Below are 17,507 nucleotides of genomic sequence, written 5' to 3'. Positions count from 1 at the left end.
AGTTACGGTGTCAGACAAAACTTTTCTTTTCTTAATTAGATCATATAAATACGAATTCTGATTAATAAAAATTATACAATCCCTGTTGAACTTTATATAGTTTGTTCTAACATTTGCATCTGCAACAACTTGTGTTTAAAATGGCCGGGTTGGGAAAATCAGGACCGGGTCGGAAAATTCTAAACTGAAAACATGGAAAACCTTTTTTGTTTTGAAAATAACTGAAATATACTAATATATTTGTCGCAGAAATTACTTACATTATTCAAGTTCTATATATAATGGTATGCTGAACTTCAACACAACCCGAATCTCCAACCCATGCAGTTCTCGTTTTGCCACACATACCCTACAGTTTACAAAGTGTACACACGAGCAGGCCAGGGATTGAAAATTCCGTCATTTAATAATACACACACACAGAATGATTAATTTTTTCTTTAAGAACAAATTGTATGATAATTAACGGACTATAAACATGTACTTAATACAATTGTTGATATAGTATTATCAATTCATTGGTGAAAAGATATGAATCGAAGAATGACCTAATTATTCTCTGTTATCAAACACGTAAAAAAAAGGCTGAGGAGGGAGCGAGCGTAGGAATATTGATATTTTTTATTTGCATTTCGGGGGGAAAGTGACTTTCTAATGATATTTTGACGTTATTTTTGATTTCTTTAACGTATGACATACACAACTTTACTCTTATCATGAACAATAATGTTGTATCTACTTATCATGATGGAATTATTTTGGTCGGACCAATATGTGTGAGCTGCCGCTGAATACAGTTATATATCTTGCAAAGATAGTATGCATTGATCGAATATATAGAAAACGCAAGTAAACAACGATCCGTAAGATAACATTCAATTCTATGAATAGCCATGGTGTCATCCAATATCTTCTAAATATGTGATTAAGAATCTATATTGAAGCTTCAGATTTGTTCTATAAATAATGAATAAACATAACTCAATTATTGCTTCTTAATTGTTCTTGTAAAAACTTGGATTTAATTTTTTTTTTAACACGTGTCTTTATTTCTGGCGATGATGCAATCTGTGGGTACCTGATACATTCGAGATCACGTGACGGAAAACAATCCCGTCTTTTGACTTTACCGTATGCCAAGGGTTTATGAGGAGAGTAGCGTATCAGAAACCCTTGGCTAGCGAAGATGGATATATTTTAGAAAAAAAAGGTTTATATATAATATAGTATAAAAAATACATTTCCTTTTTGAACATTGGTTTGATCAAAATAAAGTAGAATATCTACTTTACGGAACGCAGTTTGTGCATTTTCCGAGAACGCATGAATTCGAAACCGGTGATGACCATCATCCAATAGGATTTAAGTATTTCACATGTATCTTCGTCATCGTTTGGTACAGATAATATAAAAAAGCCACATCAACAAAAATGTTTCACACCTCACAAAAACGTGAAGGCATATCATGGGTAAGCTACATCTAAGTTCATGTATTTTTTTCTTTTTATTTTGATGTATGAACAATTCTATATATATAGAATATTCGTCAAGATATTAATAATATTTGTGATTTGCTTGTTGTCTTCATACAAATTTGTGCGAATCAAAGAAAAAAAAAGATGATAATCTTAAGCTTTTTAAAAATAAGGGTGAATTTATAAATATTGACTTTTTGTTCTCTTTCTGACAAGGTAGCAAACTGAATCACGATTGTACCGTTGTGAAGTTTGGTGAAACTACAGTACATGTGATATTGGCATTTGGAATTAATTAAAATGTTTATTAAAAAAAACACACAAACACATCAATGATAAATTTGAAACTGACAGACTGTCTCGAAGGATAATAAGGCATTTAAGTACTTTCAAACTCTGATTTAAAATATTACAGAAAATGTTATAGGAAAATGCTTAAGGAATGTGAACAACCAATAAATAAGGTCACTAATAGGCGTTCAATTATTTGAAAGTAGTTTAGGATGTATTTGATCTGACCAAGATAGAATTAGTTACATTTCGTTATAACAACTGTATAATGATTTAAGCAGTGTAGAATCACCTGGCAGGTATCAATAATTAACTTTTGTGTATACTACATGTGTTTTTAAGAATGTGATTGACCGCATTACTCTGCGAAATCATTTGACAAAACCTATTCCATGCATTTATAAAAAGAAAATTAGCAAGATAACACAGTCATCACATAGTTTAGCCATTGAAAGTGGACGCCATAAAAATTACATCCAACGAGAAAAACGGCAGATGTGAACTCTGTAGATCTGAATTGAAAAAGAATCCATTTTAGACCTATTTTAAATATCTTACGAAACAAAATGATTCAAATGGTATAATTTTTTTTTCTGTATTTTTTCCCCTATTTCTTAAAGATGAAACATATGGAGATAACGAACAGTATTCATGATCAAAAGTCCATAAAACAATACAAAATAAGAGCAGAGAATCACGGATCTCCAAATCATCGGAGGTAGGATCAGGTGCTATGGAGGAGTGTGCATCACCTGCTGACGGTCACACCCGCCATGTGCTCCTTGTCATGACTGGGAAATAAAGGGAAAATCCGTCGTCAACACAGTGTATAAATAATGTACTAACTATTAGTATGAAAACGCCAGTCAGCATAAGACTCAATGAAAAATTGTATTTGCTGACTAGGTCATTGTATCGACCATAAAACTAACGAAATAATGACTATAAATGAGACTGCTTAATATATTCTTGTTTCATCAACTTGTTTGAAAATAATTCACCTCATTTTAAAAATTGTTCATAGTAGAGCATGATCTTGCATATCGAAATATTCCCTATTAATTAATGTCACAAAACTAGTCAAAATATAATCATTAAGAAGATAAAAACTATATTTTTTCCTTCACGAGACAAACAGTATCAGAATTTGAGTTCAATAAGAATCATTTTGATCTGAAATATTTTCTCTGTATGTATCAATTTTTGATCATACCAAATACTCTAATATTTTCGTATCAAGCCGGGTAACGAGTAGTGGAATAACAAACTCCAAATGGTTTTTAATGTCATAAAAAATAAAAAGAAAAGATAAAATATATAGAATATATATAAAAGTGAGACTTCAATTAAAAAACGTGTCAATAATTAGATTTTAGTTATAATTTACCTAAAAAGATCATTATGCCATCATATCATTATCGAAGATTCGGGGTTATATAGTTTTTGTCGTTTCCATCCGTTTTTGTCCGTCTGTCTGTCGGCCTGTTTCTCCACAAAAAACTTTAATCTTACCATAACTTTTGATTTAGTGGAGCTATGACTTTCGTTTTAGCAAGCGTATTTCTTGTGACAAGGTCTTTCTTTTGGGTACACCAAATTTGACCTTTTCACCTTGACCTTGGATTTTGACACACTTTAACACAAAATTCCAAACTTAAACGATAATTATAACTTTTGAACGGTAGATACTAGGACTTTCATACTTCTGATTACTTCATATATGTATTCTTTGTGACAAGACCTTTCATTAGTTACCAACAAATTTGACCCTTTGACCTTGGAGATGTATGTACATGTACTTTAAAAAAACTTTACCTTGGCTATAACTTTTGAACGGTTAGGGCTGGGGCTACCATACTTCACATACAGTGTATGTAATCCTTGTGACAAGATCTTTCTTTAGAAACCAAGAACTATGACTTTGATTGACTTTGACCTTGACCCTGAGCTTTGACCTATCTTTCAAAAACTTATCCCTTGCTAAACTTTTGAACAGGTGGTGCTAGCTAGGGCTTTCATATTCTTGTTAGAAGACCTTACTTGGTTACCAACATATTTAAATTGCATTTAAGAAAAGTTTAATCTTCGCTATGTTGCCATACGGGGGCATCAATGTTTTACGAATACATTTTATTCGTAATTAAAGAACGTCTAAAACACAGACTTTGTTAATTTTAAAATAGTCATACATATTTTCAAAAGCAATTTTTTCTGGCAACACTTCATTTTTTTCTGTGGCACTCAAATTGAATCTTTGATTTTTTTTTTTTTTTAGAAAACTCGGTTTCCAAACCTTCCCATATTATCTCATCTTTTGCAGATGATTTGAAACAGTGTTCTGTATATGTGCAATGAGGTTTCAATTTGTCTTACTTTAGAGGTCGCAATGGCTCAAAAAGTAACGTTTCGAGTTCCAATACCGGTCTGCATTTTTCTTTCTCTTTCTTCTTTATAGAAAATATTATTTCAAACTCAGTCTTTAAATTTAGTTTTTTTTCCAGAATTTAATTCAAGACCGGTAATGATTTTATTACTGTTACTGTAAATAACTTTTATTCGTGAGAGCTTTATTTACGCGTAATTACGCGAGACATTGTGGTCGAGCTCGCGAAATTTCAATTCTTGAGTATAATAGTACACGTATTCCTTAGGATTATATAGAGCAATAACCACAATTCAAGAAAATGTTGTCTCGCTCATCAAAATTCAATATATATCTCGCGAAAATATGGTATCGCGCAAATTTAGTGATCTACAGTAACATTAAGTGGTCCATGGTCACCATGTAATTTGTGTTTATTTTGATACATGTCAATTACAGAATTTGTCGCTACCCTGATACGAGGGAGCTAGCACTAGTGTTTTAAAAGATGCGGACAATTACTAGCGGGTGTAACTGTCTTATGACAGCCTCTAATTAATAGCAAAGAATTCTTAATGAGATGTCAGTTATTGTAATAATAATTTATCCGTGGGAGAAAAAATATCATTTTTTTTCGCGGAATCTAAAATTACTTCTTAGGGATTTGATTTTATGGTTGTTCAGTGTTTACTTGATAGAGATTTGAAGGTATAGATTTCCGTGGGGAAGGGGGAGGGTAAATGCCTGTCTTTAAAGCTTCATACCACGAAAACAGTGAAAATGACCCGTCATTAAACTAAGTGATTTCACAACACAAAGAAAAGTTATGAATCTGTCACATCTTCCAGTCGCCCAAGTGGCGCAGTGAAAATTAATAAGTATAGTTTGGCTATTTGTAAAGTATATACTTTTCTAGCCGAGGGTTTTGACAGAAGCACTTTACACCGTCTACAGAAGAACGCAATTAGCGCCTTTATGGAATATGGCCAGAAGATTGGAAAGACACCAACTCTGAAATGTCAGGAGACGGAAGCAAATCTGTTGTCAGGAAATCAAAAGTAAGAATTCAAATTCTTATGTCACAGGAAACAAACAAAAAAAATTAAATGTGAAGCTAACATAGGTACTTCTGCAAGATATGGGATCATGCTTAAAAGTCCCAAAGGGAAAATTCTGGTTGTTAGAAAAGCTTTTCTATATAATTTTAGTTAATAATGTTTTATGATAGGGAAATTAATATTCGAGTTTTTGCTTCAAATATTTTATCATGATCAATACTGCTTAGTCCCAACTTGCTACTGGTCAGCGTACGTCAACAGAAGATATACTGACTACTGAGTTGTCCTTATTCAGGACGCACTATCAGAGACTTACACTGAAAGGTTACCAGGCAAGCCTCTGAGTGTTGACTTCCCTCTATGGTCGGCTTCCAAATGATTAGTCACACAATAGATGGTTTTCCTATGACGTATTTTGCCTCGGAGATATTCCCCAAAGCCGACATCTTGAAGGGCCAAGTAGAGAATTTTCCTATTTAAGCAACCAATTTTAAACATGCATGCCAGATATATATGAGGGGAAATATTTACAATCTTGAAATTATAAATTAATATAGGCTTAACAAACGTATATTTATAAGAAAATAGTGTTATCCTTACCTCAGTGACCAGTTTAAAAATTGAACTTAATCTAACACAATACTACTTATTTATTGTGACAAGACTTCACCGTTCATGCAATCCACGTATATGGCACGCCAAATTCACAAAAATGAGATAATCATAGTTTCACAATTGATAAACTAGGTTTATCGACTGTAAACTATAGTTTACAAACCGTAAACTATAGTTAATGATTCGTTAAGAATAGTTTTCATCTGTAAAACTATATTTAACGGTTGTTAACTATAAACTGTTAACGAATGTTAATCTAAGTTTATCTGTCTGTAATAAAGCGTTAACAATAGATTTTGTTGATAAACATAGATTCACGTTTGGAAACTATAGTTTACAATCGTAAACTATAGTTAAGAGTTGTTAATCATAGTTTCACAAATTGTGAAACTATATTTATCAGATCATTAACTATAGTTAACGGTTTGTAAACTATAGTTTACAAATTGTGAAACTGTATTTATCAGATAATCTTTGTTTTGCAATCGCAAATGATTGTTTTCGGTGTTAAGTATAGTTTACGGTTGTGAAACATAGATTATCGCGTTAAAGTTCTATGGTTTACAGATGTGAAATATAGATTAACGTTCTTAACTATAGTTTACGGTTTGTAAACTATAGACTAGTTTACAACCGATAAACCTAGTTTATCGATTGTGAAACTATGATGATCTCATTTTTGTGAATTTGGCGTGCCATACACGTAGTATTGATATATTAGGCAATCTAGCCAACTTATCTTTTCTCCGAAATTATCGTCTTCTTCTGTCTGCTGCCTGAAACCCCACAGCCATGCTGCGCTCGCTTATATATCTTTGTTATAGGTCACGTGATCTGCTTCAGCCAATATTAGATCCTCAAAAACCGACTTGCATAATAAGAATACAGAAAGCTATAAATCGTTACAAAGTCATTACGTTTATCATAAAAAAATAATTAACACCTTTTTCTTGTATGCAAATGTTTCAAATTTGAAATAGAACAATGTATATGTCATACTCTGTGGTAATTTGATTTCAAGCCATTGAGCACTGAGAAATCTTTTTTTCGGGCAACACCTACTGCGACAAGTTCAGCGGTACTAGAGAAGCTGCATGAAAATTTTCATATGTTAATGGACAATGGAAATATCTGCCAATATCTGCATATGGTGTTTACATCTTTTAACTTATTTGATACTAAAGAGCAGGCTCCGAGTACGATCATAGTTTAAACCGCGACAGGCTACTGACAGATAGCTTGATGTTGCAGGGATTTCAACAACCTCGTTTAAAGTCGGTATTTCGTAAATTCTATCGCCATCATAATGACCTTATTAGCTAATGGGTAGTATTCTGATTGACTGGATTCTTACCAATTGCTAGCCTTTGTATTTATACTGGATTTGACTACGGCATGATCCGTATTCCCGATACATTCATGGAGCTTACTGTAGGTCCTGATTCAGATGTACCACTCTGCAATTTCCAGAGTTCCGTGTTTTATGCCTCCTTTACAGATTTATATTGTTTAAGATGTTTCTGAGATCTACACGGTACAATATTTTTACCATTTTCATTTCAATGTTTTAAATTAGAAAACCAAAGATTCGGAGATATAATGTTTTTTTTTTTAAAAAATAGAGTAGGATATAATAATGCGCCTTAGTAAACCCTGAAATGGAAATTCTTTTTTTTTATTTATTCTTATATCTTTACAATCGCGTTTTAGTTTTTTTTTAATGGCAAAATGAGGAATTTTTTCATATTTCATTTCTCTTTATTTTTTTTTTTACAGTTATCAAACAATGATCCTTTTTTTATGTTAAGGTTTATAGCCTCTGCCTGTTTAGGAGATGAGATTATATGTACGGCGGAGGCCCCAAACAAAAAAGATGCTAAAACAAAAGCGGCTGATAGGGCTCTTAGGCGACTACAACAAGTTACGGATGAGGTACAAAGACTTAAAATTTTTGTGTTTAACAAGAAATATATTTTTTTAATGCATACGATTTAAAAAAAATATTATCCACGATTGAATCAAATTAGCAAAATAATTAATTTATGTTAAAGTGGTGAATATTTTGTTCGTATTTTTTTTTGAAACGTGAGAAACAGAAATATATGCTTACAACATTTTGGATGATGCATATGATTTTGTCATGTATTCAACAGACAGTTCCATTCACATTTTTACAGGAACTGATTACGGAGCTTACTGAGCTGGCTATTCCTGACAAAGATCCCGTTAGTGCCTTTATGGAGTACGCACAGTCAAACGGACAAACTGGACATATCGTACAGGATTCACAGAGAGGTCCACCACATTGTCCAACGTATGTAAAAATTAGATCTAAGTTTCTGAAGTTTGTGAATGTTATTAATAAAAATTATCAGGAAATACTTGAATAGAATTAAAGAGTCTTATTTATGTGAAGTATCTTTACAAGGTTTTACATGCATGCCGAGCTTGGTAACCGTGTGTTCCAGAAAGTCGAGCATGGAAACAAGAAAGAGGGAAGGAAAAAAGCAGCCAATGTAGCTCTATTGGAACTGCAGCGTGAAGGACGAATACCCAAACAGGTACATAATGTATATCTAGGACGTGTAAACGTTTTTCTTAAAAAATATACACTGTATATATATAATATTTAAAACCTAATAGTGTTTAGATTAATGCATTTATCCAAACACATTTTATTACAATATATAAGCAAGAAAATGTGAATGTTTTCGTAATTTTATAGAAGAAAACAAATATATTTTACCACGCACTTTGAAAAAAAATCATATTTTAGTCGATTTTATTTGTTATTTATCAAATAACTTAACGAATTGATTTAAGGTGGACGATTTTAAATCTTTATCTTTCCAATACATATAGGTGTTGGTAATAAACGGGGGAGGGGAGCAATAAACCTAAAAAGGGTAAAATCAATATATATATCTTCAAGTTTTTATACTCAAAGCATTCAAATAATTATGAATTTACCTAACTGGTATGACCTCAAAACTTCCAATAATAAATGGTAAATTAAAACAGATTAAAGCTTTTTTATATACAGTAAAACGCATTGAGAACGTTTTGAACCAAGATAAATGCTAAGTTTCTTGAAGCTGTCCTCTGTTACCACCACCTTTACATCTAATTACACGTTAAAAAAAAAGAAGAAACGAATTAATGAACATAAACAATCGTCATAGTTTTTTAATTTTCCCTTTTATTTTATCAAAACCTTAAATATTTAAAACGTCAATATCTCAGGTGATGTTTATATAAAAAAAGTTATCAAACCAGCTAATGTTATTTATCATAAATTTGAAGGAATATTAACCAATCTTTACATTTTTTTCAAAGTGCGTAAAATAAACAGAAATTATTTTTTTCAAAGTGCTAATGCAATGTTCAGCACTTTGAAAATTTTTTTCAAAGTGCTTTTTTCAAAGTGCGTTGTAACACTGCAATTAATCCATGTTTTACCCCTATCTGTTTTATCAAAACAATTTTTTTTACATATCAGCCATCAAGCAAACGAATTTCGAATAATTGTACCATAATAAAAATGGAACCCGTTTAATGTACACTGTTTTCTTCAAAAATAATAATAACTTAATTTCAATTGGCACCCAAAAGTGTCATTAGGCGTCACGATGAAAATAAACAATGTATAGAGATTAGTCTATTTCAGACTCGACCATATTTTAATAAAATGTTCTCTCGTGCTTGTCAAAGGAAAAGCGTGGTTCTCTTAAATTCTGCTTGTTTGTTAAACGTCCATTCGAGTATTTTCACTCTGACATTGAGACACCACCATTAGCTGGAGGAGGCTTTTACTCTGACATTGAGACACCACCATTTGCCGGTGAAGGCCTTCACTCTGATACTGAGACACCACCATTTGCCGGTGAAGGCCTTTACTCTGACATTGAGACACCACCATTTGCCGGTGGAGGCCTTTACTCTGACATTGAGACACCACCATTAGTCGGTGGAGGCCTTCACTCTGACATAGAGACACCACCATCTGCCGGTGGAGGCCTTTACTCTGACATTGAGACACCACCATTTGCCGGTGGAGGCCTTTACTCTGAAATTGAGACACCACCAACTGCCGGTGGAGGCCTTTACTCTGAGATTGAGACACCACCATTAATCGGTGGAGGCCTTCACTCTGATACTGAGACACCACCATTTGCCGGCAGGGGGCCTTTACTCTGACATTGAGACACCACCATTTGCCGGTAAAGGCCTTTACTCTGAGATTGAGACACCACCATTAGCCGGTGGAGGCCTTTACTCTGAGATTGAGACACCACCATCTGCCGGTGGAGGCCTTTACTCTGAGATTGAGACACCACCATCTGCCGGTGGAGGCCTTTATTCGGCAGTAAGGGTCATCGAGCAGTGATAGAACTCAGGGATCTTATCCGTACCTGCACCTTCTGTGACACGGACTTCGGTTTGTACAGTCTTAGTCAAAGGACTTGTTTCCAAGTCCTGCATTGGGATTCGAACCGACAACGTAAAGATTAACATTTTACTCTGCGACTTTAGAGCAAACACTCTTATCATTGTGCCATGAAGGCGATCCTTTTTTTTTCAAACAAATGTACATGATAGGATTGTACCCTTCCGAGATATTTTTTTTGTAAATATTTCTGACAATTAAAGGTAGGCTTAAAGTCTCAAAGACCACTTGCTATTTAAACAACATGTTTATTATCCAGGTTTTACATGGCAGCTCGATTGGACGAGGAACAGTTTCCAAAGGTGTCTGGAAAAAGTAAGCGAGAGGCAGAAAATCGAGCGACTGCAGCAGCACTGAGAAACCTTAAAAAAAGTGGAAGATATAAATTACAATCGACACAGGTGCGGTTTTCTCAGAAAATTCAAATATAATTCAATATCAACATTTATTTTGAACAGAACTACTTATTATATGAATAAAAACACAACATTTCACTTGATAAAATGCATATTCATCGATTTTATTTTAAATTTTGTTATACATTGTATAATACGAGGGGTGATCAAAAAGTTCGCAAACTGATTGAATAACTTCCATACAAGAAACAATATTTGGTTTTAATGTTGATTATATTTTAAATTGATCCTCCCCGATTTTAATGCATATCAACCACCGTTCTGCGCATGCGCGAATCACGTGATATTGGCGGTCACGTGACCCCCTCCGTAGCGTTCTATCACAAAAGTTGAAAATTTTATCCGAGTTTTATATTTCTTTCCATGTGAGTTAATTTTTATGACAAGAACAGTTCATTGTCAGAAATGGTCATATCTCGGCAACAGAATGGGTGGATAATAACATTTTCCAAAAATAAGCATGGCGACCATTAAAACACAAATCTTTTGTGCCAGGAGTCCTTTTTTTCAAGGTGTACATGATAGGTGCATCCTTTTTATCATGTCTAATATGTTTAAAATCTAAAGTAAACGATATCTTAGATATTTAATACTTATATCATTGTTCAAATATTCAACTATTTTTCAAAGTGCTAATTGAAGGTCTTTGATAGCAAATTGCTTAATTAAAAATACATATCTTTTCAAACTTGCTTTCACTGCGCAAACCTGAAAAGTAAGATTTTTAACCACAGGTGCTTTTTCACTAAAACGATTAATCCAATATAATTTAATTTATCAACATTTATCTTATAAACTGTGTACAAATTATTATATGATAAAAACACAACATTTCACTTGTCATCGATTTTATTTTAAATTTTGTTATACATTGTATAATATTTTATCCTGTTTGAGAATCAATTTTAGAGCAAGATCTAGTAAATGAGTTTTTCACATGTGTTTTGACGTCACAAACATTATGAGAATTTTTTAAAAGTTCAGCATATGCTATTTATAGACCTTGTGTATGGCAAAAATGTAGCATTATCTTCTGAATTGTGGTTTTGTAGATATAGAGTGCGCATGACTTTGCACAGCTTTTTAATTTCATGCAGACATTTGTGAGACAGTACACCTTTGCCAAATATTTTGATTTTAATATAAAATTAACATTATCTGTTACTCCATTATGACGTTTGAATTTTTTAAAAGTTACAATTCCAGTTCTTACGGTAACAGAATTATGTAGAAATGAAGCATTATCTCTTTATTAAGAGACGAAATTTTCTCGAATTCTGAGTCATGACTTTGCAAATTTTAATTTCTTTTATACATTTGCGAGAATGAAATTTTCGCCAAATATTTTGATTTTAATATAAAATTAACATTATCTGTTACTCCTATTGGTCTAGAATGTTATTTTACGACAGTAATAAGGAAAAACCGCTGAAATGGCTCTAACGACGTCACCATTTTTTTTTTATTTTGTAAGCAATGCATGACGCCGAAGAATGCCGTATGACTCGCTTGTACATGTATGTCCAAGACGTCCATGGATATTAATACTAATAACTGATGACAGAACATTTAAAGAAACACACTAGCAATCTAAACATTTTTATTTTTTTTTTACCGAAAAAATCATATGCGCCGATAATTCATCTGTACTGATATGTAAGTATAGAAGTACCGTAATATGGCAATTTTAGAGGTATTTTGCTTTGAAAAATAAACTTAGTAATTTATTCCTAGATGGTGAACTTTTTTGAAATTTCACAATTTGGTGACGTTTTACAATCACTTTCATCTACTTGAATGACAGAAATTCATAAATATGGGGAAAAAATTTAATAATTTGGCGCTTTTCCAACAAATTCCCAAAGGATCCAATAGTAAAATTTGACTACTTTTGAGATGCCCCCCAAAGAAATCGGGATGGTAATATATAGCTTTGAAATTAAAGCTTGTTAGAAATAGCAAAAACCATTTAATTTATCCATTACAATCATTTCGTTGACAATTTAAAAGGTTTTAGCAAGCTAGGTTTTAATATGTCAAAATCTAACTTTTTATTTTAAAATGTAGAAATTATTTTTTCATACCAGAAGCTGAAATGTTTGATAATTATAATATAATTAACACCCAGAACCCCGGAGGCAGAGTTCCACAAACAATAGAATCCTGGAGCGACAAAGTAGCCGCTATAACAATGAGGGAATTCGAGAGAATCGTTTCGACCTTGACAGAGGACTTGTCTGGAAGAAAGGTCATAGCGGCCATTTTGCTACTCGATAAAAATACGGACAACTTATCTGTTGTTAGCATTGGAACAGGTAGTTTAAAAAATATAATGCATGCTAAAAAGATATTTCATGAAATACAGAGATCAATCAACTAGAAATTATGATACTGACTCAATGGGTTTTGAAAGATTTTCATTGATATGTAGGAAAACATGAATTGCTCAAGATTTCAACTGAAGATCATGACCTATGTTTTTGTCAATGTTATCTTACAGGAAACCGCTGTGTAACCGGAAATAACCTCTGTGTTGACGGGAATGTTATTAATGATTCTCACGCAGAAGTCATAGCAAATCGAGGTTTTCGAAGGTTAAAAACAAAAATAACGCAATTTTTTGTGAAATTCACTATTGCTTACGCCATATACATTCGTGAACGAAACATTTGATAATGTTTACCACTTGTTTAATTTTAATAATAAAAAAGTATTTAGAAGACGTGTATTTGAACTTGATAACTCTTTGTAGGTACTTGTATAACCAAATTTGCCAGTTACAGTCTTCTGGGGAAAGTGACTTACTGAAAAGAGCATCTTCCGGAAAACTTAGACTGGCGTCACACTTGTCCTTTCATCTGTATATATCTACCGCCCCCTGTGGTGATGGGGCTGTGTTTACACAGTAAGGATGATTATACGTGTGATAATAGCTGCAGAACTGTAGCTCTCCAAAAAAAATATATATATATTGACAGACTGGAGAGCTACAGTGCCACCCGTTGAAAAAACTGTATATTTATTGCGCACAAAAAGTGCGCTAGTTTCTCGATTTATTTCTCCATGTTTTTAAAACTGTCATCTCAAATATTACTAACCGAGTGTTCCTAACATATTCTTTCACTGTTTCCACTACAAAACATTCCTTGTTGTTATACCTTTAAAATATTGTTCCTATACAAATCTATACGAAAAAAGTCTAACATTTTTAATGTTTTGCTGAGCGGGCATAAAAAAATCGATGTTGGACCGCTTACGTCACAGAATGGGCGGAGCTTAATCTCATTTTCATTCGTTGGTGTTAAACAGTGACAGACCTGATGTTACATTACGGAATATAGTACAAAATACATGTATGTCAAAAAATACAAAATAAAATGAAAGGTATAACAAAACATTTATTGACAGAGTTCTGGGCAAAATGCGTTTTGTCGACCCTCGAACCAAACTGTCTGCCTTCGGCCTAACGGCCTCAGGCAGACAGTGAAAAAATGTTGAAGAACTCCAATAAATGTATATTATTGATTTTAATAGCCCTCCTCGCCCTGAAATTGAGATCCTCGAAAATTTCGTCTATTTGTACTGCCATTTTGATTTGCAAGATAATTCGGTCCAATTTAACGTGCTTCGTACAAATGTAAACCACGCGAATAATTGATAGAGTAGTAAGAACTTTTTGAAATCTAGCTTTTTTGCAATTGAGGTAAGAATTTGGAAGAATTAATCCATAACCGAGCGCATTCTTTTTGCGCAATAAATATACATTTTTTCTATGGGACGCACTGTAACTCTCCGATGTGTCAATACATATTTTTTCGGAGAGCTACAGTTCTGCTGCTAGTGTGATGAATGCAATTGCTTTAATTTTAAAATTATCCTGGATATACGTGTAATATAAATAAATATGATTGCTCTCCATGCAATTCTTGTCCACTGTGGTGATCGTACTTTACAGTGCGGAACCTGGTACCGATTCACACCACGAACCTATTTTTGACAACGGACAGCAAGGACTACTGAGGACAAAATTGGAGAACGGTAGGTCCTATTCTTTGATCTAGAGAAAAAAAATAACTTTTTGCATAATTATTTGAAAGATTTGTTTTATTGAATTTTCATTTTGAGGAAAATTTATGCACATAAACCCGATATTGACTGTACGCTCGAGCTCTTTGGTCTTAGGTTTTCTTTGTACTTGTTTAATTAAAACTAATGATTAAACTGATTTGAATGATTTTATTAAGCAAAATATAATTCCACTTGAGTAAAGCTCATTGCAATGAGTAGGTCTTCCACCCAGTTTTCAGTATCACTGAAAGTTAAAAGGTTTATAGTGGAAAAAAAATTATCCTAAAGAGGCCATTCGATTGATTGATTTGGTTTATGCAAAAAATTATCACGCAAGCCAATCGATTGATCATCGTCATGAAATTGAAAAATCTGACAGTTATTCCTTATATTTACATGCTTTGATTCCGCCAATCCACGTGCTCCAAGCCCTTCTTCTGTCTAGCTGTTTGTTCTGCCCTGCACGTGGTTTTTTTTGGAACCGCGCCGATACATTGAAGGGGGAAATACTTGTAATTTTATCTCGGAAAAAGACATTGGAAATGTAAATATTGTATGTTGTTAAACGTCCTTCTCGAGACTTTTTCACTCATGTGGAGAATTCACCACTTTCTGGTGGAAAGCTACAAATTTTGTCCCATACTCAGCACTTAGGGCCAAAGAGCAGTGAGGGATCTTTTTCGTTCCAGCACCTACTGTGACACGGGGTCTCGCTTTATACGGTCTCATCAGAAGGACCGGTCTCTACGTCCCACTATGGAATTCAAACCTGTGACGTAAGGATTGACTCTTTACTTCGCGACGCTATATAGCTGACGCTCTGACCACTACGCCAAGCAGGCCATTCGAAGAATAATAATGATAGTCTTTCTTGTAGAATTTCATCATTAAAATGAAAGCTGGCATAAATGAAAAAAACACAATCTATGACTACTTCCGCTTAGACCGAAAGTGATGCAAATCGACAGATAAATAAGATCTGAAGTCTTCAAGGTTGGCAATCATTTAAATTTTGTAAATACCTGAAAAAATACCGGTAATTTTTGGCCACTTTCGGTTTGACCTTTCAGGCCTGAAAATTTCATGCAAATCGAACGAGCCGTTTCTGAGAACTTGTCTGCACAAAATTGGTAGGAATAATAGCAAAATGTAGTGGAAAAGAAACCTTCGCTTAGAAAAACAAAAAGGTCTTCCACTGAAGGTGGAAGACCATGAAAAGCTGGTTTATTATTAAAGAATACTCTTGTTACAGTGTATATTATGATGATTGATTAATTGTATATTGTTTAAACGTCCCTCTCAAGAATTTTTCACTCATATGGAGACGCCACCACTTGCCGATGGAGAGCTGCAAATTTTGTCCTATACTCGGCACTTACGGCCATTGAGCAGGGAGGGATCTTTTTCGCGCCAGCACCTACTGTGACACGGGACCTCGGTTTATACGGTTTCATCCGAAGGATCGGTCTCCAGGTCCCACAGTGGGATTCAAACCCGTGACGTAAGGATTGACTCCTTACTTCGCGACTCTAGACCAGACGCTCTAACCACTCAGTGTATAATTATTATAATTTAAATTAACTAAATATTTAACTTTATTTTTTTTTTTTATAAATTCCAAACTTATCGTTTGCATTAAAAAGGAGAGGGAACCATACCAGTTGATGACGCTCCTCAGACTCTGGATGGGATCCGCCGAGGAGAACGTCTTCGTACGATGTCATGTAGTGACAAAATCTGTCGCTGGAACGTTCTAGGACTCCAGGGGGCGCTTTTATCGCTGTTTGTAGAACCGATTTACCTCTCATCTATTACCTTGGGCACGTATATATATTCATCTGTAAAAATTACTCGTCACTATTCAAACATCCACTGTACTTGTTTTTATCTTTGTTGTATGAGTGAAAAGATGAAACGAACATTCCTTCACTTGTAGGTCAGTTGTTTAGTGATGGCCACATGTCAAGAGCAATGTGCTGTCGTGTGAGACGTGGGAACAATGAACTAGCAGACCTACCCTCTGGATTTAAGCTACATCACCCAGACTTGGGATGTGTGACAGATATGAATGATGTTCGTATTGTGGATAAATCCCGCGCTCACAGCATCAACTGGAACGCAGCAGACGACTCGGTAGAACTGACTGACGGGACACACGGGAAGGAAATGAGTACAAACACAGCATCTCGTCTCTGCAAAAGATCATTTTCCCATTCATTTGCTCAAGCATATCATAGCAACGTACAACGCACGTATCGCAAAACAAAAAATCTGGCACATGATTATCTAGCAGCCAAAAAAATATTTGAATCAACCATGTCTGGGAATGGGTATGGTGACTGGGTTAAAAAACCACCCGAAGTTGACCTGTTTTGTTTGGAAACCATGCTATTATATGTACGTACTTGATAGTTGATACCAACTGACCCTGCAGACAAGGTCGTCTTAAGAGAGGAGAAATGACAAAATTTGACAATTTTTCATCTTGTTTTTCACGTTTTGCAATATAAACTGTGAGAAAAAATAATCCTGAATACAAGACATATAAAATTTACAGTTAACACAAGATATATAAAAGTTACATTTATGAATATTTATTTTTAAAAATATAATGCTGTTAAATGCATCATTTATTTTATTTTGTTTTGCTAGGTTAATATATCAGGGAAAAAAAACAATAATCAGCAAATTATTTTTTGTCCTTATAACAATTTTTCTATAAAATTCATGCATAAAATTCGAGATAATCAATGCGGATGATAAACGACTGATCTA

At 33.8% G+C, this 17,507-nt stretch overlaps 1 protein-coding gene across 1 annotated transcript; it reads left to right on the top strand.

The window, feature by feature from the left end:
- The first annotated feature begins 1,363 nt into the window (after positions 1-1,363).
- LOC134243056 (double-stranded RNA-specific adenosine deaminase-like) lies at positions 1,364-17,242 on the top strand. Its single transcript, XM_062725278.1, has 14 exons — positions 1,364-1,469; positions 5,045-5,186; positions 7,610-7,733; positions 7,979-8,115; positions 8,230-8,362; positions 9,513-9,936; positions 9,983-10,184; positions 10,508-10,649; positions 12,793-12,979; positions 13,165-13,258; positions 13,417-13,569; positions 14,620-14,702; positions 16,376-16,552; positions 16,669-17,242. Exons 1-14 carry the CDS (start codon positions 1,466-1,468, stop codon positions 17,139-17,141), a joined length of 2,475 nt encoding a protein of 824 aa, XP_062581262.1. The 5' UTR covers positions 1,364-1,465; the 3' UTR covers positions 17,142-17,242.
- Positions 17,243-17,507: the final 265 nt, after the last annotated feature.

Source organism: Saccostrea cucullata, unplaced genomic scaffold, assembly GCF_032062105.1.
Source record: "Saccostrea cucullata isolate Sc308-1 unplaced genomic scaffold, CSIRO_AGI_Scuc_v1 ctg501, whole genome shotgun sequence".
Lineage (NCBI taxonomy): Eukaryota > Metazoa > Mollusca > Bivalvia > Ostreida > Ostreidae > Saccostrea > Saccostrea cuccullata.
The sequence above is the reverse complement of the archived record's forward strand: the minus strand, read 5'-3'. Positions and strand labels throughout refer to the sequence as shown.